The following is a 27,150-nucleotide window of genomic DNA, read 5'->3' on the forward strand; positions in this document are numbered from 1 at the left end:
CCCCTGCTCCCCCAAGCCTGCAGGCTAACTTTTTGCTAGGAGGACTGGGGAGAGAAAAGGGCTGCAGCCCGGCTCGCGTTGGGGCGGGGTATCGCGCGGAGGGAGGTCCCGGGGGCGGTAGTGCGGCCGCTCTCCAAGCTGACCTGTTGTTACCTGTCGCGCAACAATCTGGGACAAGCCGCCCGGCCCCCGCCAGACTGGGCGGGCCCCGCTCCTCCGAGCAGCGGCTGCTCTGCGGCTTCCACTCCGCTGGGGTGCTGAGACTGACAGCCTTCCAGGGACGCTGGCCCACCCCTCCCCCCTCCCCAGGACCAGGGGGCGGGGACGCGGGGGCAGTGCTCGGGACTACTGAGCTCCGCTTGTTCCCACCCTCCCAGCCTCCTCCCGAGCCCCGGGGGACTGTGCCAAACTTGGGAAGGTGTCTTCCCCTCCGCTCTCCAGGAGCTGCGGCTGAGGCTGGGAGGCAAGAGAGAACAAGCCCACAGGAAAGGAGGTGAGCGCTCAAGGGGACAAGAGACTCCTTTGGGGGTCAGGAGGCTTCAGTGGGGCTGGGGTGAGGGGAAGAGATGCCGTTTCCCAGGACTGCTGCGTGGTCTATCAGAAGAAGGAAAGCTCTCTGCCCGTATGACCTTGGGCAAGTCTCTTCTCTTTGTAGAACCTCGGTTTTCTCACCTGTTAAATTGGAGAGCGGGGGTTTGGATTTGACGGTCCCGTCCAGCTCTAGCCACTATCTTATACAGCCCTTTCCTAACTTTTCTTGCCTTATTAATTTTGGTGCCAGACTATGCTATCGTCAGCCCTTGCCCCGCAAATAAGTTTTCGCCGGAGCAATTTTTACGCGATCCCGGGTATATAGGTATGTAAAATAATACATGACCTTTTACTGTTGCCAAATTTTTCGCGACCCACAGTTTAAGAAGCTGTAGAGATCTCCTTGCTGCCCTCCTTAGACCTTTCCCAAGATAGTAGCCCCAGTCAATGGAGCTTGCTGGTATCACCAACGTGTCCTCTATTTATGTGTGCCTTCTGGTTTGGGGTGTCTCCTCCCCAACATGGGAATCAAGTAATACTTGGGGGTATTGGGGCCCTATTTTTCTCAGTTTTCCAGTGATCACAGGTGGAAAAAGGTAATGCACTCCTTTAAGAAGCACTTATACACAGGACATAGATGTCATAGACTTAAATTTAAATACATGTAATAAACAAATTTAGAGAGGATTTGAACCAACCCCTTTCTTTTAAAGACGAGGAAAGGGAGATAGAGAAAAGGTAAATGACTTTACCATGGTCACGCAGGTAGCAAGAAGAGTCAAGATTTGAACCCAGGTGCTCTGATTCCAGATGCAGCACTCTCCACATATGCCACAGTCTCCTATTTTTTGTTTATTTTCAGTCCCTACAGTCCTCGGGTCAGTAATCTCAAAAGTGTTTGCCACAACAAGTAACAACTTGCACCGAAGAAATTATGTTCAAAGTTCACTCAAAAATGAAGGCTTGAGAGGAAAGGCTAGAAAAGGAATGTGGGGGAACCAGATTTTCTCATTTTAAATTGAAATTTTGTTTCAATAAAATAATCATCCCTTGCATAAATCGAACATGGTTTGGATCCCCTAGACTGAGAAAGGGAGGTCATAGGGGAAAGTTAGGTCTCGTCTCCCTTGGGACAAATTAAAAGGTCACCAAACCACTTTGCAGAATTGTATTTGTTTCTTTAAATGCCCTACTTAGAGATATAACATTCTGGATTGGCTAGGAGGAGCATTTATGTTGACCAAAAAAAAAAAATAGTGTATTGAAGACTCCTACCATATAAAGCTGTAATCAGTCCAGGCAAAGTCAGACCTGACTGAAGTGGAAGATCTTTTCCATGAGCTTTTCCTCCACCAACAAAATTATGTTCAATGCACAGAATTCAATGGAATAAATAAGTTGTATGTTCATTAGGGTGTGTGTATATAAATATATGTTACCTATTAGGGCTTTCTCTAAGATGGGGACTCTTCACTGAAGGAGTTACACAAGCTACTTAGATTCTGACAGACTTTTTTTTTGTCTGCTCTAAATAGGTGAGCTTCCTTACAATTTTCTTTGTGCATATCTGCGTCTGTGAACCAGTATGACTACAGCTTGTTTTGTTTTTAAGTCCTCCTGATTTCATGGTAGGATTAAGGAAGGGGTTCTCAAGGAGAACAGAGTGCTAGTCATGATTTTTCATTTCATGACTGTGTACTTTGAGGTGTTGCTTTTTTCTTTCTTTTCTTTTTTTTTTTAAGAGACTACATGTCCTTAAAGAAAAAAAAATCTTCCTTATTGAATCCTTAGCTTCCTTCAAAGCACAGCTCATGGACGACCTCCTTCAAGAGGCCTTTTTAATTCCACCAGCCCTTCCTGCCCCCACCCTCCAAACTCACTTGTTAGAGCCCTCCCTTGAAATGACCTGGTAATACTTCATGTTACTTTGTCTATACTTTGTATTTACTTTGCAGACTGCATGCTTTATCTCTGAGTAGAAGACCGGAATTGTCTGGTTTTGTTCTTCTATTCCCCAGGCTTTGCTCACAGAAGGTGTTTACTAAATTCATATTGAACTGAAACACTTTTGTTGTTTTGAATGAAGTTCTGATTCTTGTGGGGAAAGGCTTGTGGAAAATGCCATATTCAATGAAATATGGTTATATGCATAGTGTTTTAAAATCAAACGTATTTTAAAACTGCCTTAAATATCTAGATTGTAAGCTCCTGGAGGGCAGGGCTTGTCTTTTGGCTTTATTTTTATCCTCAGTGTTTATAATAGTGCCTGGCACATAGTAAGTGCTTATTGCCATTAGAATTTTTTTTTTAGTAGAAAAAGCATGTTGGGGACAGCTAGGTGGTGCAGTAGATAAAGCTCTGGCCCTGGATTCAGGAGGACCTGAGTTCAAATCCAGCCTCAGACACTTGACACTTACTAGCTGTGTGACCTTGATGTGACCCTTAGCAAGTCACTTAACCCTCATTGCCCCACAGAAAAAAAGTAAAATAAGAAAAGTTCTCATTTTCAAAAATCAGTTAAATGTAATGTGCTTTTCTGAAGCATCTTAATTTTTTAAGATGTGTGTACTTATATGAGGCCAGCTTTGTGTAGTTTATATGTATATGCAGAGCCATTCATAACTTACTCAGGTCTGGTTTTTTGGCTTTACAAGATCATTTAATTTGTTTAATCTTTTGAGTACCTGTGAGGCTATTGGTACTGTATAAACCTAAAAGATTGTTAGTACTAAATTATAGCCAGAAAAAAAATGCCATATATGGAGAGGGGAGAGAGATGTATAGTCCAATATAAAAAAGACAGAACATAACAATCTAAGTGACAATCTACAAGGCTGGTCACTCATCAGCAAACATTTAAGTGCTTACTATGAACTAGGCACTGTGCTAAGCATTAGGCATAAAAAGAAAGAAAGAAAACACATTAACTGCCTTCAAAAAGTACATAATCTAATAAGGAAGACAACATGCAGTCAGTTATATACATTCAAAATAAACCGAGAGTAAAGGGAAGGTGATCTCCACTAGAAGGTAAGGTGGGAGGGTTGGAAGAGAGCAAAGCTGTCTCCAATTCTGAAATGAGGTGTAGGACAATAATAGATTTTAAAAGTTAGAAATGGGGGCAGCTAGGTGGTCCAGTGGATAAAGCACCAGCCCTGGATTCAGGAGGACCTGAGTTCAAGTCTGGCCTCAGACACTTGACACTTAACTAGCTGTCTGACCTTGGGCAAGTCACTTAACCCTCATTGCCCCAACCAAAAAAGAAAAAGTTAGAGATTATTTACCTCATATCCAGTTTTAACCTAACAAGAGATACTTTGAATAGAGGTAGTAAAGAAATAAAGGAATGTAATTGATTTATAACTATAAGGGCCATGCCACATGAAAACTAGCTTCATGATTATCTGGGATACTTCAGACCAGGATTGGGTTGACCAGTACCCACCAAATTAGTTTAGATATCTGTTACTGGAGATCAACTAGCCAACTAATAAGTATTGATTAAGCCAGGCCTAACACATGATCCCTGCTCTCAAGGTGCTTTATACTGGGTGGGTGGGTGGGGTAGTCAAAATATACCTGAAACAACTAGCAAAATAGCATGTGACTGTGCTATATGCATGGCATATACTAGAGTTGAGAATGAAAGGGGGAAGCATGGAGGTATGTCAGAAATGAATGCAAATGAGATAGCCAGCAGTTATTTGGAAGGGGGGAGGAGGAATAGTGAAAGATGGTTGTAGATAGCCTTACATTAGGATTCCAAATTGAATATCCTGGGAGCATTGGAAAGTTTGATGAGGGATTAACAAGTTTGAAGGGAGGAATTTGAAACAATGACTTTCCTCATAACAAATAGGCTAAATTCTCTTCCACTTTTTAAAATACATCAGCTTGATTTTTATTTTTATTTGGTAGGTTTTTGTATTGCAAAGATGTTTTCTTCCAATGACTATGGAACCAACTCCTGGGAGCTTATTATCCGCGTTGATCACCAGTATGAAAAGGAACAAAAAGAATTTACACTTAGAGTATCTGGAGACTTACATATTGGGGGAGTCATGCTCAAGCTGGTGGAGCAAATCAGTGAGTTAATTTAATGTTTGCTAAAATTTCTCTCTTTCTCCAAATGCACAGATTAGAGGTCTTGGTGAACAAAGTATGTTTTTCACTTCTCGCTTCATCATGTGATTTTATTTCTCATAAATATAACCAGACAAATGAGCAGGCTATGTTGTATTCATCACCCTTTGCTCAATATTTTAACAGATTTCTTATTTCATCAATGTGGGTACTCACTGTTGGTATAGATCAGTCAGTGGCAAATATTTGTAAACCAGCTTTGTCCTTAAACCTGTAGAAATCACAGTCTGTATAGGGTCCCCAGATAGTATATTTCTCTTACACTAGTTAGCTCCAGACAGTGTTAGTAATATCACTTGCATTAGTCATACAGTGATAAGGTCTGATAACCAGGTGTTGTCTGATTTGATTCATGATGACCTGTAATTTTGCCAACATTAAGAAAGATTTCTCTTCAAGTAGAATATCAGCTCTGAGCTGCCTCAGCTACTTATGTATTCAACAATGCCCCAAACCACCCGTCTGTGCCTGTTGAAGTTTAATAGGAATTGCTCACATGCATACAGGGGAGAAAATTGGGCCACAGGTATGTGGGAGAGCAGCAAACATATTGTTTCTACTGCCAGTGATTTCATCATGAATTTTGTGAATAAGCCAAAAAGCAGAGATTTGGGAATGTAATGAAGCCAGAAAATCTAAACACTAAGCAAAGTGTGTTCTATCCTGTTTTATCTGCCAAGTAATTCTAGCATTTTTTAAAATAGTCATACAGGAAATGCAGCCCAAAGAATTAGAAAGCAAACTTATAAAAGATAGCTGATAGTACAACACAGTGATGGGCACTGCTCATTTGGTTTAATCTCTGATGAACAAACCAGTTGTAAAAACAAAATAAAGGATTTTAGTCGTTCCTCCCACCCCCATTCTGGGGATGTTCTAAATTAGCAACAGTGCATGTCCTTTAAAATAGTTTCAGGACAGTTCACTGTAAACAAAGTTTAAAGCAAGTTCTTTTGATTTGATTCAAACACAAGCATTATACATTTCATGGAGAATCTGATCATTCAATTACAAAGCTCTTTTTTAAAATGTTAGAGAAAAATGTTGGCTTATTCATTTACAAAGTTGGCAAGTCGTCTCAATAAGTTGCAGATTTACGGAAAGTTAAAACTTATACTATAATAATAGCTTTATATCTGCTTATGCTTTTTGAAATAATGAGGCTGATACTATTCCAATCTATGTAGTGGATTTAGATAAAGACAACTGGATGGCCTCCAAACCTCAGGCCGTGTTGTTTAGTTTCTGGTACTGAATACATTAAGTAGTATCCTTGGTAATTGCTGGTTGCACTGACTCCACTCCCTGCCATATTCACCTCTCTTTTTTCTCCTCTCCACCTGTGCCTTCATTCTTCTGGTGACATCAACGGTCTGTCAGCCAATGAACATTTATTAAGTGCCTGCTATTCTCCAGGCCCTGTGTTAAGCTATGGGCATACAAAAAAGGCCTTTAAGGAGCTCACAATATAATAAGGAGAATCAAGTTGCTGAACAAATATGTTGGGGTTTTTTTTTTTCACTGTGATTTCTTTAGTTCAATGAGTAGATTCAGAAAGTCTTAATGAAATCTTCTTTTGGGGGGAGGGTCGGGCAATGAGGGTTAAGTACCCTGCCCAAGTCACACACTAGTAAGTGTCAAGTGTTGGAGGCCGGATTTGAATCAGGTCCTCTGGAATCCAGGGCGGGTACTTTATCCACTGCGTCACCTAGCCACCCCCCTTAATGAAATCTTAAGACTTGGTTTTAAATGACATTATTGAGTCCTTTCAGTATTCCCTTTGCCACCCATTGTAGAGAGCTGGCTATATAACAGGACCATTTTTATTTAATCCATATTCACATCTGTTCCATAAGGCTTTGAAAGGCAAACTGAAAATTGTCTTATACTTCCTATTTCCTGGAGAAACTCTTCCATCTCAAAAGCTTTAGTTGAATTTAGAGAAGGTGCAAGAGGAATTTCTTTGTTCCAAATCCATAATTCATTTATTAAGCACCTTCTATGTATAAAACACTGTGGTAGATACTGGAGCATTATTAAGAAAGAGTCCCAGTCCTCATGGATTTTACAGTCTAGGAAGAAGTCACAAATATGCATAACTATGCATCATGATATAATAGGAGTTTCACAAAGAATATCTTAGCATGAGTCCTCTTAACAAAACACTATGTAGGGGGCAGCTGGGTGGTGCAGTGGATAAAGCACAGGCCCTGGATTCAGGAGGACCTGAGTTCAAATCCAACCTCAGACACCTGACATTTACTACCTGTGTGATCCTAGGCAAGTCACTTAATCCTCACTGCCCTGCAAAAAACAATAACAACAACAACAACAACAACACTATGTAAAGTCAGAGGAAGGGAAAGTAATTTCCAACTAGGGAAGAGTGTCACCAAGAAAAGTTTCTTAAAGAATGTGATGCTTGAGCTGGACCTAGATTGATGGATAAGATCTCAAGATAGAGAGCAGGGAATAAGGTAAGTCTTTCCAGATATACAGAACAATGAGATGGTATGAATAAAGGCAGAACAGAAAAAGTGATGGAAGTATTTTACAGGATCTGAAGTGTAGTGTTAAGTAGAAGACTTTGGATACCAGGTCAAGAAGGAATATATCTAATTGGAGGTTTTTTTTAATCGCATTAAATTAAATTAAATACTGCAAGATATGGTTGACTTGTTAGTTTTGCTAAACTTATTTTTCTCCTTTTCAAATTATCTGTTACAGAGCATAGCTCTCTGGGGAAGGGAGTGGAGGGCGAAATGTTTGGAAATAAAGTGATGTAAAAGCAAAATATAGCAACAAAAATTTTAAACTAGCATAATGAGTCACTTTTCAAGACAAAGCCCAATATTATTCACAAAAAAATAATGATGTTCTACTTACTAAATAGCTACACAACTAGGACCTACTTGTTCTGACTAGTCATACAACATTTAAGCATGTTGATTTCTCTCTTCTGTTGAAGTAGATCCTTTTCTACTTCTCTTGAATTAGACCCACTGTCTTTTTTTATTTGGATTAGTTTAATCATCTCCACTTATAACCATTCTTAACATCTAGTTGGGGGCAGCTAGGTGGTGCAGTGGGTAGAGCACCAGACCTACAGTCCAGAGGACCTAGGTTCAAATCCAGCCTCAGACACTTATTATCTGTGTGACCTTGGGCAAGTAACTTAACCCCAATTGCCTCCCCTCAAAGAAAGAAAACAAAATCTAGTTACTACAAAAATTAATTATGAAAGACTTTAAATGCCAAACAATATGTATTTTATCCTAGAGATAATAGGGAGCTTCTTGAGTAGGAGAGTCGAATCTGTGCTTTAGGAAAACCAATATGACAGCTAGCTTGTGGAAGATGGATTAGAGCTGTTAGAGTGGAATAAGGGCAGTCAGTTCACAGGTTACTAGAGTGATTCAAGAAAAAGATGATGAAGGGGGCGACTAAATAGCACAGTGGATAAAGCAACGGCCCTGGATTCAGAAGTACTTGAGTTCAAATCTAGCCTCGGACACTTGACACTTACTAGCTGTGTGACCCTGGGCAAGTCACTTAACCCCCATTGCCCCACAAAAAAGAAAAAGAAAAGAAAAAGATGATAAGGACACAGACCAGGTCGATTGTGGTATAAGTGGAAAAAGATAACTTGATATAAGAGATTTTGTGGAGAGAATCAACCAAACTTGGCAACTATTTGGGGTTATGGAGTGTGAAGAGAGTGAGGGGCCTAAAGGATGTGAATCAAGGTGACTAGAAAGATTGTGGTCCACCTGGCAGAAAGAGGAAGGTTAGAAGGAGTGATGGGTTTGGGGACAAAAAGTGTTCTCATTTTGACATGTTGAATTTTAAATACCTGTGGGACATTGAGGAGAAAACGGAGGCAGGCATTTATTTAATAATGCTACAGAAAAAGAGCTCAACAGAAAGTCATCGACATTGAGATGGTAACTGAACCAATACCTGATGAAATCATCGAGACTGTGGAAAGAGAAGAGAAGGGGTGCAGGACAGAACCCTTATTACATCCACACATAGTGAGTGAGACTGATGTGATGATCCAGCAAAGATGACTGAGAAGGGGCAATCAGGGAGGAAGAGAGGTTAAAAAAAAGGTTAAAAAAAAACCCAGCTAATGCTGGGTGCTAACAAGAGATCAAAAAAGATGAGGACAGAGAAAAGGCCAATTAATTTGTCAGTCGTTGGTAACTTTGGAGGGAGCAGTTTCAGTTTAGTAGTGGGATCAGAAGATAGATGAGATGGCAAGAGGCTCAAAAGTGAGGAAATTGAGGGGTTTTTCTAGGCGTTTGTGAAAGGGAAGAGAAAAATAGATAGTTTGAGGGTATACTGAGAATCAAGTGAAGATATTTAAGGATGGAGAAGATTTGGATATTTTTGTAGACATGGGAAAGCCTGTGGTGAGATTTAAATTGAATACAGAAGATTTGTACAGTCATATAAACTTTGATATGTAAAGACCTTTATTTATACATTGTTTGGTCATTTCAATCATGTCTGATGCTTCATGTGCCCATTTGGGGTTTTCTTGGAAAAGATTCTGAAGTGGTTTGCCATTTCCTTCTCCAGATCATTTGATGAGGAAACTGAGGCAAACAGGATTAAGTGACTTGCTCAGGGTCACACAGCTAGTAAGTGTCTGGGGCCAGATTTGAACTCAAGAAGAGTGGATCTTCCTGACTCTAGGCCCAGCATTCTATCCAGTGCACTCCCTAGCTGTCCTAGAAAAAAAGGCAGGGAGGGGGAATCATCAAAAAGAAAAGTCTGGAAGGGGGATGGCATCAAGGGCAGAAGTGGAGGAGTTTGCATTAACCAAGAGAAGAACCACCTCTTCTTCTGAGGCTAAAGCAAATGAGGAGAGAATGGGGGATCTTGAAGGGATTTAAGATGTAGATTTGAGCAAAGAGAGCTTACAATGGATGGCCCCTATTTGTATTTTCTTTGTAATTCAAGCATGGGGGAATACGAAAAAATGTAACACATGGTGACTGCTCTCTAAAAGTTAACAATTCAGTTGGGAATATGACATCTGTTAAACAGATAAATAACAATACAAGGAAGCATGTGATTTAAAGACAGCTTGAAGGGTGGAGATGATATGTGCTATGAGATTTTGAAGAGGGGAGAAATAAATATGTTAGTGATCCAGGAAGGAGTCATGGAGAAGGCAAAACTAGAAGGATGTCCTTGAAGGAAAGGTAGGGTTTGGATAGGCACAGAGCATCTGGGAGGTTGTTCTAGGTGAGGGAACTCAGTAGGAGCAAACCTGCCAAGAGTCAGGAGTCATGATGATTCCTTCGGGGACTGTTCCTCTTGAAGTTCACTAGATGCCTCACTTCATTAAAGTCACAGGATTCATGTTACAGAGCAGAGGGAGAGAAACTTTAATATATAGGGAGAAGACAAATTATAGATGGCCTTGAAGACCTTTCATTTTCTCCTCTGAGCACAAGAGATTCTTAAGGAGGGGGGAGTAACATGGTAAAAGTGTTTTATGAAAATCTGATAAAAACATAAAGGTTCTAGCAATTGAAGAGCAGGATAAGGTTGGAAGAAGGGTTATCAGCTATGAGGTTGTTGCTGCAATAATCTAATTATGAAGTGATGGAAGTTTAGAGTAATGTGCTGGCAGTGAGGATGGAAAAGAAAGGACTGAAAGTGAGAGACATGTCAAAGGAAGAATTCAGATGTAATTATTATATCCCTAACTACCTCCCAGCTACTTATTCTGTCTTGGATGGGGCAAGAGTGACCTGGCTCCTTAGTTCAGTATAATCCTAAATCAAGGCCAGTAGCCAGAAGCAGGGGTGACTGGTTAGATTGTTGTTCAGCTTCACCCAGGAGCAGAATCCTAAACAGTAGAGGAGAGCCTGGGCTTTACCAGAAGTCACTAAAATATAGAAGATGCTAATAGCTAATGGGGGCAATTGGATGACACAATAGATAGGGTGCTGGGCCTGGACTCAGGAAGACTCATCTTCATGAGTTCAAATCTGTCCTCAGAAACTTACCAGCTGTGTGACCCTGGGCAAGTCACTTAACCCTGTTTGCCTCAGTTACTTCATCTGTAAAATGAGCTAGAGAAAGAAATGGCAAACCATTCAAGTATCTTTGTCAATAAAACCTCAAAGGGGTGGGGCAGCTAGATGGCGCAGTGGATAGAGCACCAGCCCTGGAGTCAGGAGGACCTGAGTTCAAATCCGGCCTCAGACACTTAATACTTACTAGCTGTGTGACCCTGGGCAAGTCACTTAACCCCAGTTGCCTCACTAAAAAAAAAAAAGAAAGAAAGAAAGAAAGAAAGAAAGAAAGAAAACCTCAAAGGGGGTTTCAAAGAGTAGGACCCAATTGAAAAACGACTGAACAACAGCAAAAAGCTCTGAAGAAGGAAATGGCAACTGGAAAAGGAAATGGCAAACTGCTAAAGAATTTTTGCCAAGAAAACTATGGGCATTATAGTTTTCAGGGTCAGAAAGCACAGGATAGACTAATGGACTGAACACCAACAATAGCACCATGGCTCTTTCTGGAGCATAAAGACAAATAAGCTTAGCACCTAGTTAGCAAAGATAATTAATAAGAATAATCAGTTCCTCCTTCTGTCATAGGCTTCAAATAGTGACCTTTAAAATGTCCTTGTGTCTATACTCACAAGGATTCTGGCCCTCCCCTCAATGGAATTCTTCTTTAAAAGTTGGAGGGAGGGGCAGCTGGGTGGCGCAGTGGATAGAGCACCAGCCCTGGATTCAGGAGGACCTTAGTTCAAATCTGGCCTCAGACCCTTGACAATTACTAGCTGTGTGACCCTGGGCAAGTCACTTAACCCCAATTGCTTCACCAAAACAAAAAAAAAGTTGGAGGGACTTTTGTTACTTGATGCTAAGTGTATTTTGCCCTGGGCCCCAAAATCACTAGCTAAAACCCTATCCCAGAGACTTCCTGGGGCAAGCCAGAATCAAAACAGGTTATGTTTACAGATGGCACTTTGGTTACAGTCTTGTTCAGGGAAGCAGGAATCAAAACAGGATCAAACAAAAATCAAGCTTGAGCAGCACTAGGGAAAACTGCTATTGAACTCAGTGCTGTGATAAATGTTTGAAACAGGCTGCTCCTTTATCCCTGGCAGTTCAGGCCTCTCGGCAGACCGCTCTAAATTTAGTAAGAACCAGGCCTTTGGGGACAGATCTGATCCCCCTTGAAGAGGGATGATCCTTTATCTACCCTGGAACCTGCTGTATGCTTATGCCTTTAAAGCAATCTAAGTCTTGATGGTCACATGATAAGAAGGGAGTGTTAAGGAGGATTAATATTGGTTCCCACCTTCAGTGTCATCCTTGAATTTTTACTCTAACTCATCTCATATATCTAATCCATTGCCAAATCTAGTTACTACTACCTTTACAACATCTCTCATATAGGTCTCTTCTTCACTAACATAGCCAACCACCCTAGTTCAAGCCTCATTCAGAAAATACTATATCCATAATGGTTACAAATAATGAGGCCCTAGAACCATGTTTGTCCCCATTTGTTTCCATTCTTTTGGGCTGAAAAATGGAAGATATCAAATGCATTATGCTCCATTCATGATAAGCTAGAGTGGGAGAGGGGAGGAATACTATAATATCTAAAGAATAAAGAGAATTCCTACTGTGACTACTTTTAGTGTTATGGAAGTAGAGTCCTTAAAGAAGCTGATGGGGAGACGCAGAGTCTGGAAAGTTCTGTCAAACTGAAAAAAACTGAGTTTGGGCCTAGTGACTTGTGTCTGTCATCCAAGGATCATCCTACAGTGCACATGAGCCTTATAACTAGGTTGTTCACAAAGTAATGCATGCTTCATTTACGACAAGTTATCGAGGTTCTTAAAACATAGAACAATTCTGTGAAGGAAATACCCACAGTAACTGGTAGCACTGGTCCTTGAATCATTGAAGTAAGAGGCAATGTGGTTTTCCACTTGGAAGAGTTTTCAAGGTGAATTTACCTAGTTTTGTTCACATACCTCTTCAAGTTTGCTTTGCAACAGAATAGTTAATGCATTAAACTAGATAGTGCCTCAGTATCTGTGGCTCATAAATTCCTTAATTATCTCTGTATCTTTGACTGAAATACCATTTTGCAATTTCTTACAGAAATACTTACTTCTGTCAAAATGTCTGCATATGTGATTTTTGTTTTAAGTTTACTAATCAGTAACTCATTAGATAAGTTGATTGGAAAACAATGCTAATGAGGCCAAAGTCACAGGTCTTTGAAACCTTTGTGGGCTAGTGATCTTCATTACTTTGCCAACTAAGCTTGCCTTGCAATCTTTACTCTGGGTAACCATTTCACAAAATGCACATCTCAGCTTTGTTTATTGCCTGTATGTATGATAGCAGTGACCCTGGGCAAGTCATTGTTTTGGAGCTTCAATGTCCTCAACTGTAAAATGAGGGGGTTGGACTTGATGACCTCTAAGATCCTTTTCACGGTGAAATCTATGATGACAATGCTATGTCATGTATACTAGGACTAGGACCTAGTGAGCAAGTATATAGGAATGGTTTAGAACAAATTCATCATTTCTACTGGAAAAGCAAATGAAAGCATCAGTTTTATTGTCATTTTTGTGATAAATATATATACATACATATAACTTGAAGTTTGTCACTCTCTTGTTGACTTTCTCATATAATAAAATTGATTTTTAAATTCTCCTACTCCAATGTTCTTTAATTACCTGCCATTTTGTTTCATCATGTTTTTGTTCTTGCAGATATAGCTCAAGATTGGTCAGATTTTGCTCTTTGGTGGGAACAAAAACATTGCTGGCTTCTAAAAACACACTGGACTCTGGACAAATGTGGTGTCCAGGCAGATGCTAGGCTGCTTTTCACACCTCAGCATAAAATGTTACGCCTCCGTTTGCCAAACATGAAAACTGTGAGACTAAGAGTCAGCTTCTCATCTGTTGTCTTTAAAGCTGTTAGTGATATCTGCAAAACCCTTAGTAAGTATATTTGGAATGAATCTAACCGTTTGAAAATCTCTTACCGAAAGAGGACAAGAATAGGTGATCTGCTCTATACTTTTACAAACAGCCAGAGAAAAATGCTGCCATCAGTAGGGTATTGGTATCTACCTTTTCAAGTCTCTTCCCTGATTTTCAGCTTCTCCTCTACTAGTTCCTCTCCTCTGCTCCCTTAAAAAGACTTGTGTTTTTTCTGTTGTCTCAATCTATCATCCTATTATCCTCTTCCATTCCATTGCCAAACACCCAGAAAGAGTATTCCAGTCTCATTGCATCTACTCCCTCGCTAGCTTCCCACTCTTCTACCACTTGCCAATTCCTGTCCTCCCCTCTCTACTGAAACAACTCTCACCAAGAACATTAATAACATCCTTATCGCCAGAGTTAATGGCTTTTATTTCCTCTTCTCCTTGCCTTTGACCTCTCTAGCATTTGACGCTTTGGGCCATTTCCTCCTGGATGCTTTCTACTCCTTTGACTTTATAGCACAGGATTCTTATGGTTCACCTCCAACCACTATGTTCCTTTCCTGCTTTCTTTGCTAATTCCTTATCTTCCCATCCCTTAAACGTGAGTTTTTTCTAAGCTTCTGTCCTAAGCCTTCTACATTCCTTCTCCCTTGGTCATCTTCACTTTGCTTCTCTAGCGCCTTCAAAAGGCATATTTCACCCCCATCCTTAAACTGTCACTTTATCCAACCATCCCCACTAGATGTCATCCTATAATTCTCCTCTCCTTTGTGACAAAACTCCTTGAGAGAGCCATCTACAATTAGGTCCTTCAGTTCCTCTCCTCTCACTCTGTTCTAACCTCCTTTGACCTCATCATTCAAATGAAACTCCACTTTCCAAAGGTATCTTAATTGCCAAATCTAATGACTTTTTCTCAGTCCTGATCCTTCTTCATTACTTTGTAGACTTTGATACCGTCTGTAACACTTTTCCCCTGGATATTTGCTCCTCTCTAGGTTTTTGTGACATTATTCTCTCCTGATTCTCCTTCTGCCTGACTGACCATGCCTTCTTAATCTGTTGTGCTACATCTTCATCCAGGTTCATGCCCAATAACTGTGGATGTTCCCCAAGGCTCTGTTCTAATTCTTTTCTCTTATACCTCTATATCAGGGATTAGCAAACTATGACCTCTGGGATCAAATCCACAGCTAAGAATGGTTTTTACACATTTAAATAAAGTTTTATTGTATTTTAAAGTATAAAAACTCTTCTTCACTCACAAACTCTATTAAAACAGGTAATGAGCCTTATTTGGCCCTTAGTCGTTAGTTTGTCAACACCTGCTCTATACCATCTCTCTTGGAGATCTTATCAGTTCCCACAGATTCAATTATTATCCCAATACAAATGATTCCCAACTCTCTAAATCCAGCCTTAATTTCCCTTCTGAACTCCAGCATCATATCGCTAACTGCCTTTTGCAAATATGAGACTGGATGTCCCGTTGGCATCCCAATCTCAACATATTTAAAATGGAACCTGTATTTCCCCACAAACTGTACTTTCCTGTTACTGTTAAGGCAAAACCCTATTCACATTCACCCAACATGTCCAATCTATCGCCATGTCTTCATGTTTTTACCCTCCAAACATCTTTCATATGCGTCCCCTTTCTTACATAGCTGTTACCCTGGTGTAATACAGGTCCTTATTCCCTTATGCCAGAACTACTGCAATAGTCTTCTCATTGGTCTCCCAGCCTAGAGTCTTTCTCCTCCTCAATCCATCCTCTTCTCAGTTGTCAAAATCAATTTCCTAACAATGTCCCTCCCATCTCACCCCCATTCAATAAATTCTAATAGTTCCCTGTTCCTTCTTGGATCAAATAAAAGTTTTCTGTTTGTTACTTAAAGCCCTTCACAATCTGGCCCCTTCCTATCTTTCCAGTCTTCTTATGATTTATTCCCCTCCACCTATTCTTTGATACGATAACATTATTCTTCTTACTTTTCCTTGCATATAGCACTCTCCCCTACACATCTTTGTTTAAGTTTTTTCCTTCAACGCCCAACATAAATGACACCATATCTCTTATACATTTCAATTAAAATGTTCTTTTCTTTCTTAGTTTTCTCATAACTGGCTGACTCACCTAAGCTTCTATCATATTCTTCCTTGTGTCATACTAATTTGTATATGTGTTAAGTGCCTCCTCTACTTAATAGTATACTTTTTGAGGAATGGAACTGGTTTGTTTGATTTTTTTGTTTGTTTGTTTTTGGTGTTTGTTTTGCCAGTCTTTGGTAGGTTGTAATAATAAATGGTTTTTTAGTTGAATTGTTAATTTAGTGTTAAATGCACTTTTACTAGAAACTGTCAATTACATTAAAATATAGCAGCCAGGGGATGGTTTGTGTTCAGAATAAACACAGCCAGAGTGAATATAAATTAGGCTTAATTTCCATGAAGCTTTATATCTGTTTAATGGCAGATTTCCAAATCTAAAAAGACAAAGGTATGAGACATCCACCAGGTAAAAAACTTTTCCCTAGGCCATATTAACATCACTATCACATTTAATGCAATTATATTCTGTTTAATCACTCATCACTGTTGATATGGTAGATAAGAGTTTTATTGTGTTTGATATGTTGTAATACAATTGCTTCATCAACACTTGGTTCCATTAAATAGCTTTATCCACAGAAGTCATATGTGGAATTTTTATTAAATCATACCAAAAGGCTTTGAGGTGGATGAATTTTGTATAAGTTCATATATCAGTCTTGTTGACTGATGCTGGAGTCAACAATCATTTATTAAGCATATATATTATGTGCCAGGTACTTTTCTAAGTGCAAAGGATACAATTTTAAAAAGGCTAAACCACAGTCTTTCCAAAAGGTGTAAATTTTACACAAATGCTCTTTCATTATAAAGGAGCTCCACAGAAGATGAGGAATCCTCTCCTACAGACATCTCCATATTTTGCATTTAACAAAGAATGTAGGAGAATTACAAATGTGAGCCCCAAAGGAAAAAAAAAGTCTAGCTTAGTTTATACCGTTCATTTCAATAATAAAAACTGAAGTGCTAAAATTCTTTGCAACACCTAGGAACAAAGAAAAGATGTGCAAAATATACTTTAGTTTTCAGTATCATACAAATGACTCAGACTCTATATTTGAAAAGACTAATGAATAAACTGCACATTCCATCTCCTCTAAAGAAGTGAAAACCTTACAGAAAAGAGCAGGGTCAGTAAATGAGGAGACCATTTGAAAGTCTTTCCTAAAATTATCTGTGGTGGTTCTTAAGGATTGGATTTCGTATTGACTTTAACTGTCTTTCCATCAAAATATGATTGATGCCAAATCAATACAGACATGCAGTTGAATTAGGATAAGTTTGGTTCAGGGTACCAAGAGATTGATTTTTCCTATCATTGAGAGGGGGAAATGAAAATATACATACTATCTCTATTTTTTAAACTTATAGTGAACAAGAAAACATAGCAGAGAGGTACATACAATTCTGAATTCCTTGTTCATTACAAAGGATGAAACTCAACTATTCCCAATACCTACTGAGGAATTAGCCTTAAAAGGCAGCATGTGGATTTTCATTTATATTAGATGTTTTAAGCACACCCCAATTAAAAATAAAAGGACAGGGGGCAGCTAGGTGGCACAGTGGATAAAACACTGGCCCTGGATTCAGGAGGACCTGAGTTCAAATCTGGCCTCAGACACTTGACACTTAGTATAGCTGTGCGACCCTGGGCAAGTCACTTAACTCTCATTGCCCTGCCCAAAAAGAAAAAAGAAAAAGAAATACTGAGTGACCTCTCAAGGACCCACTAAGCTTTATGAATCTTTATTGTGGGGGGAAGGTGGGAAGGGAAGAATGTAAAATGTGGGATAGAATGCTGCCCTTACTTAATTGAGGAGTCAATGCATTCTAGATTGTTAGAGCAAATCAAAAGGTTTCACTTCTATTTCTAGGTCATTATTTTTTTGGCCATTCCTTTAAAAAACTAACAATGGAAATTTAATATTCAACCCAATTATTTGTGCTTTGAATTATGCAGCTCAGTTAGTTGAGTAGATAATTGCCTAATCTTCACTCAGATTCATATCATAAGGTAGCCTCATGTAAATCTCTTTATTCATCCTTATTCCACTTTCCCCTACCAAAATAAACAAAAAAAATCCATTTGCTTCTTAAGAACATTCTGAGAAGTGATGATTTTGAGTCAGTAAGTTTTTATTAAAAGTTTTGTTGTAGGGGCCACTAGGTGGCGCAGTGGATAAAGTACCAGCCCTGGATTCAGGTGGACCTGAGTTCAAATTCGACCTCAGACACTTGACAGTTAACTAGCTACATGACCTTGGGCAAGTCACTTAACCCTCATTGCCCCACCAAAAAAAAATTTTTTTTTGTTGTGTGCAGAATAGAGTATGCATTGGCTGTATTAAACATTATTAAACAAGATATGTCTCTGCCTCATACATATTCCAGTCTAGTAAAAGGTGACACGAATACAAATAAATAGTATGAAATTATACATAAATACATTAGAGAAGTATTAATGCCAATATGTAAAGTTGAGGGAAAAAAGATTACTATTCACTGTCAGAGGTTTCATGGAAGGGCAAACATTTAAATTGGGCTAGATAGTAATTTTAAAAGTTACCGGGGCAGTAGAGAGGTAGAAAAGAGTGTAAATGAAACCATAGTGACAAGAAAATTCACAGTGTGTTAGATGATAGAGTCTAGTTTGGTTGGAACATTGGTTATTTGGAGGGAACTACTTATGAAATAAGGTTAGTCAGGTTGGGTGGTGCTAGACGTAGAAGGAACAAAATTTCACATTTATTATTGCCTTAAAGTCTTAAAGATGATACTGATTTTTTTTCTTTGTTCTTAAGATATTAGGAGATCAGAAGAGCTTTCTTTGTTAAAACCATCAGATGATTATTTTAAAAAGAAAAAGAAAAAAGAAAAGAATAACAGAGAGCCTATAATTGAAGACATTCTAAATTTAGACAACTCTCTAACTATTCCAGGTTCTCCAGGTAAGACTACAAAGTAGATCTGTGTTTGTGTTTACAGCATTTATTAAAATCAATGGGAAAAAAAATAGTTCTTGTTTTTTCCTACATGCAAAAAAATTGCTGCAATTAGAAAATATTCCAGTATCTTTGAAATACACTAATTGTAATTTTCTCTAAGTTTTTAAAAGCATTCTTGACAACTTATTAAAGCACTTTTATTTTGCTAACAATCTATAAATAAATCCAGTGGTATAACTATAAACTGGAGAGGCACCAATCAAAAATTTCAAAGAGGTCTTGTTTACCATTTAATAATTATAAAATGAACACACCCCTATTTCCCTTACAATATAGGGACTGGCTCCTTGGGCAGTATTTACTCCTAAAGAAAAGGGAGGGGAGGAGATGTGTAGTTCCCCCATGAAAACCAAAGCCAAGTGAGTTATTAACACAAGTTGAGTACTAATCTTCAGGAAGGGGGTATTTAAATAATTAATCTGGAATGATTATGTTATATAACTGGAAGAGAGACTTGAAAGTCTCTACCAACATTGTAAATTCTCCTTTTTAAATTAGTAGGTAGGAAGTATTCGCCCTACTGTGAAATCTGGGTGTGTTAATTTGGGAACTTTTCAGCTTCTGGGTTAGAAACCTTTTCAAGAGTTATCTAAGGGGGCAGCTAGGTGGCGCAGTGGATAAAGCACTGGCCTTGGATTCAGGAGGACCTGAGTTCAAATCCAGCCTCAGACACTTGACACTAGCTGTGTGACCCTGGGCAAGTCACTTAACTCTCACTGCCCTGCAAAAAAAAAAAAAGAGTTAGCTAAGGGGCAGCTAGGTGGCACAGTGGATAAAGCTGTGTGACCCTGGGCAAGTCACTTAACCCTCATTGTCCTGCCCCCCCAAAAAAGTTATCTAAGAAGTAGCTATAAATGCTTTTTATCTATAGATGCTTGGGAACCATGATTCCTAAAATAGATTGTGTGAATTTTTTATGGCTTAAAATATGAACTGTGTTTTGGTGAAATAGGGTGACATAATAGAGTTGGTCTCAAGATCTGGCTTCTAGTCCAGTCTCTGAAGCATATTGGCTGTGTGACCTTGACCTTCTCAATGCCTCCCAGGCTCTCTCTCAGACTGTAGATGGCAAAAGAATTGAAGATTCACAGCAATAGAAAGAATATTCTCTTTAGAAGTTTCTTACAAAAATAACACCAAAGGTGTAGCTTCCCTCCAAACTGTAGCATTAGTGATTTGATGTTGTTTTTAATGAGATACATCTTCAGATCGTTGTTACCTCTAAGTCCTATATTACAATTTGTGTTCCTTTTTGCTTTACAGCAAGTCCTGGCTTATACAGTAAAACAATGACTCCTATATATGATCCTGTCAATGGAACGCCTGTTTCTTCCACTATTACTTGGTTCAGTGATAGTCCTCTGACAGAACAAAGCTGTAACATGCTTGCTTTCAGTCAACCCAGCCGTTCACCAGAAACACTTGCTGAAATGTTCCAGCCACGATCACTAGTTGATAAAGCCAAACTTAATGCAGGGTAAGGGTACCTCTCCTCGTTGCATCATTGTAAACTGCTATTTGAATGGTAAGCTAAGTGCTTACGTTGGGGTGCTGTGTGATTTTTTTAAAAAACATTGCTGTTTTTGAAATTAAAAATGGTATTTAGAAATTTAAGTAAATTTAAAAATTAATGAACTTAACGTACCCAATTTGTATTTTGCTTTCTACTGTATCTCTGTGGTTGAAGTTGTGACATGTAAAATTAAATGTGGTCGCCTATTACTGTCCCTAGTGTAGGGAAAATTAGCTGGGGTTCCTAATATAGTTGATACTTATAAATTAGCTCCAGTTTGGGGGCATTAAGCATTTATTTAAGTATATTAAATATTAGTAAAGAGAGCATTCATGGCTCTGAAAGATAGGAACGCCTAGCTAGGATCTAAAGGAGAGAGAAGAGAAAAAGAGATGCCTTCACCTACCAGTTTCAGGCCAAAAAGAGGAAGTTCCTGGGCCTGTGAGAGTGGAAGCTACCTGCAGGTCCAGAAGAGAGGTGGTCCTTACACTGTTCCAAGCTAATTGGCTGGTAGCATTCAAGTCCACTGATTGACATGACTTGAAGGTGGTCTTAAATTAGTTAACTTCCTTTAGCTAGTTAGGAAGGTTGATCTACATTTCCTTTGAAATTCTCCTGACTCTGGGCTGGCTCTGCAAAACCAGCCAGAGTTCCTGGGGGGGGGGGGGCGGGGGGGGGGATGTCTGAGTCTCCCAAACCCCATTATTTTCTCACAAAGTGGAAGGAGAGCCCAGCAGGACTTCTAAGCTCCTATTGTTCCTGAAGGGCTATCGCCAAAGCTAATTCTTTATGGATACTTTCTTACACTATTTTTTTTTCATGGATTGAATGATATGAGCAGCCTGTAATAGATAACAGATAAGGAACCTGGAAGAACTGGATGCCATCAGGAAAATAGTTGAACAAAAAAGCAAGGGGGGAGGGGTTGGCTCCTAATATGGGCAGAACAAGGAATAATACCTAGACAGCCCAGATGCTCCACTGATATCCTCAAAATGTCAAGTAAAAGTGAGGAATTGAGAGGTCTCACTGTGGTGAACTTATGGAAGGACATGGACAAGGGTTGTACAGAATGAGCAGCCATGTTTCATCATTGGAAGGGACATTTACATAAATGGGATCACAAATACATTTGAGAATCTAAGTAAACTATTTAGTAATAATAACAACACATATAGCACTTTTAGGTTTACAGAGTGCTTTACAAATATTATTTTGTTTTATCCCCACAACAACCCTGAGAGGCAGGTGCTATCATTATCCCCATTTTACAAATGAGGAAACTGAAGCAAATAAAGGTTAAGTGACTTTCGCAGGGTAACATAGCTAGTAAGTGTCCAAGGCAGGTTTTGAACTTATCTCTTCCAGTGCTTTATCTACCATACCACCTATCTGCCCCTATTGATTATATAATAAGCATTCCACTATTTCTGGAAACCTACAATCCTTTCTCTTAAACTTTAGGTTTTATTTTTTGCTTTAACCAATAGTAAACAATGTGTGAGTTGAGCAGGATAGGGGCAGTGAAGACCGAAATTCTAGACCCCATTTGACTAACCTAGGATCTTGGAAAAGTCATTCACTGATCATTTAGGCTCTCAAAACTGCTATTTCCTCAGTCATCAAATGGAGATGAAGATTTCTGTCCAGCCTACCTTACAGGACTTTTGTGAAGATCAGTGAACTGGTTTATATAGAAACTTGTTTTAAAACTTAAAGGATTATACATACAGCTGTAAATTATTACCAATAAGTAGTCTTCCTCATCAGTTACCTGTTTATCGCAATCATTCTTGCCCAGTGACTTTATTTCAAGAAAGGGTCTAAGTGTAAGAAGGAGCCATGGTACAGTGGAAAGAAGACTGGATTTGAAGTCCAAGAACTTGAGTTCAAATCTAGCCTTTTCTTTCTACTACCTTTGTTTCCTTGGGCAAATTGCTTATACCTCTGGTCATTAGTATCCTCATCCGTACAAAGAGGGGTAGGAATGTGGGGTAAATGTCTTCCTAAGATCTTTTCTAGCTTTTTTTTATGATCCCATGAAATTAATTTCCTTTGTAACTCAATTTAAAATTTTTTTTTTCAGTTGGCTAGACTCATCCCGCTCCCTTATGGAACAAGGCATTCAGGAAGATGAAAAACTATTGTTACGCTTTAAATACTACACATTTTTTGACTTGAATCCCAAAGTAAGATCTTATTTTTTTGTCACATTCAAATGTCAGTTTAAATTCCAAGCATTAAAAAAAACTGCAGTCAAAATAAACTGATAGTCTGTTATCTATTCAGTGATGGTATCTTTAGAATGATAAAATGTATTTAGTGTTTTACATTTCCACATTATATTTTGTTTGACCATCATAACCAGCCCTTGACTAGAATTTAACAGGTGTCATATATATTTCAGGTGTTGAACAATTGTTGAGAAATGGTGATGATTAAATTTCTTATCATTGTACCTAATATTTTTCTAAGAGAAAAGATGACTGTCAGGAATAATGTACCAGTTTTGGAAAAACAGTGTGGTGTAGTGGAAAGTTCAATGTCAGGATCAGAATCATCTGTTATTATTATGAATAAACAGTGAGGTAATTGGCAGAGTACGTTGCATATTTAACTCTGGATTTGTGTATTGTAAATATAACAATGACATTTGTTCTTTAAGTTAAAGTGACTTCAGTTGCCTGCTATTCTTTTTTGGGGGGAGGGGGCAATGAGGGTTAAGTGACTTGCCCAGGGTCATGCCGCTTTTAAATGTCAAGTGTCTGAGGGCAGATTTTAACCCCGGTCCTCCTTAATCTAGGGCCGGTGCTTTATCCACTGCGCCACCTAGCTGCCCCCCATTGCCTGCTATTCTTGCAGAAAAAAATGGAGTGATATCAGCTAGATAAATGACAGTATAATCAAATGTCTTTGATGCTTTATAAATGACTGGACTGAACAAAAAAAGGATCATAAATTTAGAACTTACAGGAACCTTGGGGAATTGGAGTAGAGGAAAGAACACCATATGTGGAATTGGAGGACCTGGATTTGAATCCCAGTTCTACCACTTATCCTGTGTGACCCTGGACAAATCTCCTTACTTCTCTGGGCTTCAGGTTCCACATCTATAAAATGAGAGAGTTAGTCTACATAGCATCTAAGCTCCCTTCCAGCTCTGAGCCTATGGTACTACTATCCTTAAAAGCTGGAAAGCATAACAAACTGGATGACATAGGATACAAAAAAACCCAAAGATGTTGATAGGCTAGAACAATGATTTATTCTAATCAGATGGAATTTCATAAAAAATTTCATAGTACAATTTGACTTGAAAAAAATTTCACAAGTATAAAACGAGGGAAGCTATCTAGATGGCAGTTTAAAAAGTGTTTGAGGGGCAGCTAGGTGGCACAATGGATAGGGCACTGGCCCTGGATTCAGGAGGACTTGAGTTCAAATCCAGCCTCAGACACTTGACACTTACTAGCTGTGTGACCCTGGGCAAGTCACTTAACCCTCATTGCCCTGCAAATATATATTTGAAGGTTTTAGTGTACTGCAAGTAGAATATGAGCCAATTGTATGATGGGACACCCCAAAGAGCTGATATATTGGGCTTCCTTGAGAGAAATAATATCGAGGATTAGGCAAATAAGAGTCCTACTGAGGACTGCCTTAGTCAGACCATCCCAGAGAATGGTTTTCAGTTTCTGGTGTCATATTTTAGGAAGCACAGGGATAAGCTAAGAATCCAGAGAAAGGCAACCAGGAGGATAAAGTGGCCCAAGGTCAAGGATTGGCAGGAGGAACTTGAAATGTTTCTGCTAGAGAAGAAAAGCCTTCTGGAATAAGAAATAAGAGGTGATAGCTATCCTCCAATATTTGGAAGGCTACCAAGTAATAGAGGAATTGTTCTGCATGGTCCCAGAATGTGGAGGGGCAGTAGATGGAAGCCACAAAGAAGTGACCTTAGGCTTGATATAAGGGAAAACTTCCTAACAACTGGAGCTGTCCCAAAGCAAAATGGATATTTTAGAATGGAGCAAGTGGGTCCTTTCTTGCTGCAAGTCTTCAAGTAAAGGATAAATGTTTGCTTCTTAGGGAAGTTCTTGAAGTAGGGGATTCTTGTTCATGTACAGATTGTACATTAGATGGCATTAGAGAGCCTGTCCAACTCTGAGATCGTGATTAATATAATTTCATTTTGATCTTGTTTTTAAGAATTGTGTGATACTCCCTGATGTTCTCAAAACAATAATCGAAAGTCTCCTTTCTTAGTTTTCTAGCCATCCTTTGACTTACTGAAATGAAAGCTTCATATCTAATTTTACCTTTATCTCTTCACACCACCAGTAACAGACATGTCTGAACAATTTTTCACATTACCTACTTATCTGGCAGTTTGATTTGCTGACTTTGGCATAACTAAAATGTTTATCTGATGTTCATAACCTTGTCTCCAAGAAACTATGATCATGTGTAAATGACAGGTAAAACACAGAAAATGATAGAATCACATAGAACTTTAGAGTTGGAAAGGACTTCAGAGGTTACTTAGTACATCCCCAGTCTGAATCATGGATCCCACCAAGAGTATCCCAAACAAATAGTCATCTTGCCTCTTGACTGAAGACTCCAGAGAAGGAAAACTCCCTACACCCAGAGGGAATCCATTCCATTTTTGGAAAGCACTGATTGTTACAAAGTTTTTCTTTATGTTGAACTAAAATCTACTTTCCTGTAACTTCCACCTTTTGTTCTTAATTCTCCCATTAAGGACAAAACAGAAAAAAAAAGCTAATGATAATTCCATTTGTGAATTGTCTAAGCCCCTTATTTTCTGTTCCTTCTTCCTCCCCCTGCCTACTTTTCACCATTTTCATTATTTATTCTTATTATTATTATTCACCAGAAAGTTAAGAGAACAAGGGAAAAAAGATGAAATAGATTAATACATTCGACTTCTTATTGCTGGCTCTCAAAAACTTTTTCATGAGAATGAGATCCAAGTTAAGAGCTAAAATAAATTGAAGTGACAAGTATCTTAGTTTCTGTGTCTTTGTATTAGTTCTCTTCCAAATTAGCAGAGATGGTTGACAGTAGTTCACATATTAGTGTGTTGCATGTTAGCTGACAATTTAGATACTCTTAATAAATGTTTGAACCAATGAATTGAATGAATGGGTTTAATCCAAGATTTCCAGGTTAAGAGATATAATTTTTTGGGGCAGCTAGGTGGCGCAGTGGATAAAGCACTGGCCCTAGATTCAGGAGGACCTGAGTTCAATTCCAGCCTCAGACACTTGATACTAGCTGTGTGACCCTGGGCAAGTCACTTAACCCTCATTGCCCCATGCCAAAAAAAAAAAAAAAAAGATATAATTTTTTCCCTCTCCATACTCTTTCCTCTTTTAACCACAGTATGATGCTGTTAGAATAAACCAACTTTATGAACAAGCCCGGTGGTCCATTCTATTAGAAGAAATTGACTGTACTGAGGAGGAGATGCTGATCTTTGCTGCTTTACAGGCACGTATCAGGTTCTGAGTACCCTTTTCAGGAAGTGCGTATATGGAGGCATTCTTCTTTGCATGCTAGAATCTAAAGGAATTCTTCCCATAGCAATAGGAAAGTGGATTAGAGGGGGCAGGTCAATTTTGATTTAATAGCTTTTATGTAATAACTTCCCAAAATCTCAGAATGACCTATATAAAAGGATTATTTAAACTCCCAGCACATTTCCAAGAATATTCACTGCTGGTGCTTTGGATATTTAAATGAGGTAGGGATTAGCAATAAAAATGTTGTATGCTAAAATAATGTTTGTGTTTATGGCATTTACAAAATTTCCTCTTTTTTTAAAAAAGTATCACATAAGCAAGTTGTCATTGTCAGCAGAAACTCTGGACTTCACAAATGAGTCTGAAGTAGACGAAGTAGAAGCCGCCCTGTCTAACCTGGAAGTCACATTAGAAGGTGGAAAAACAGAAAACATTTTGGTATGAGTTTCCTTTTTGTGAAATGATCTCAAAACAATGACTGTGTTTTTATGCCTATAAAAACAAATTGATTTTTCCTTTTTGTTTTTTTTTTTTTAAGAACATTTAACCTAGTTTCTTAGAAGATAAAGATTCTCAATTTTGGGTGTAAATGCTTTACTAAGACCTGAATGCAGCTTCTCAGATATCAGATATATACATTTAGACATTTAGAGAGATGATAGCAACAACAAACACTAAGCTATAACAATGTCAGGCACTGGGAATATAAAGACAAAAAAAGATGAAACCTCAAAGGGTTCTTCTACTGGAGGAGCTAGGTGTTAGGGAAGAGCACAGTGTGTGCACAGATAAATGTTACTTAAGTGAAAGAGGGACTGAGACTAACAGGGAGCTCAGAGAAGGGATCGTGAAGGAAGTGGCATTGGAATAGAGCCTTGAAGTATCATAACAGGCAAAGATAACAGAGTAGATTACAGGGATAAGGTAATCACTTTTGCAAAGGCCCACGTATGAGAAGTGGATTGTCATATCTCAGGCACACTTAGTAGTCTAGTATAGGTGGATCATAGAGTTACAGAAGGGAAGTAATAAAGAGGCAGCCTAGAGTAGTTCCAAAAATACTGGATCTAGAATCTGGAGGCCTGAGTGCAAATCTTGCCTCAGATTATACTAGCTATGTGAATAGGGGAAGTGACTTGACTTCTCACAGTCTCAGTGTCTTTGTGAAATGAAATTTACAGTCCTCCTATCAGTTAATTCATAGGGTTGTTGTCAGGATAACTCTGTCAACCTTAAAATACTACGTTGATTTGAATGACTAATTTTAAAGGTAGGTTGGAGATAGATTTGTAAGGCT

General features: G+C 38.8%; 1 protein-coding gene across 1 annotated transcript in view; it reads left to right on the forward strand.

Moving 5' to 3' along the window:
- The first annotated feature begins 428 nt into the window (after positions 1 to 428).
- FERMT1 (FERM domain containing kindlin 1) overlaps positions 429 to 27,150 on the forward strand; it is a 55,616-nt gene continuing 28,894 nt past the window's right edge. The window contains exons 1-8 of the mRNA XM_043986076.1: positions 429 to 493; positions 4,450 to 4,617; positions 13,451 to 13,684; positions 18,591 to 18,737; positions 20,058 to 20,271; positions 22,394 to 22,496; positions 25,714 to 25,821; positions 26,160 to 26,291. Coding sequence (XP_043842011.1) covers positions 4,467 to 4,617; positions 13,451 to 13,684; positions 18,591 to 18,737; positions 20,058 to 20,271; positions 22,394 to 22,496; positions 25,714 to 25,821; positions 26,160 to 26,291 — 1,089 coding nt within the window. The 5' untranslated portion in view covers positions 429 to 493; positions 4,450 to 4,466. The remainder of the gene's footprint in view (positions 494 to 4,449; positions 4,618 to 13,450; positions 13,685 to 18,590; positions 18,738 to 20,057; positions 20,272 to 22,393; positions 22,497 to 25,713; positions 25,822 to 26,159; positions 26,292 to 27,150) is intronic.

The sequence above is a fragment of the Dromiciops gliroides genome, chromosome 2 (assembly GCF_019393635.1).
Source record: "Dromiciops gliroides isolate mDroGli1 chromosome 2, mDroGli1.pri, whole genome shotgun sequence".
Taxonomy (NCBI): Eukaryota; Metazoa; Chordata; class Mammalia; order Microbiotheria; family Microbiotheriidae; genus Dromiciops; species Dromiciops gliroides.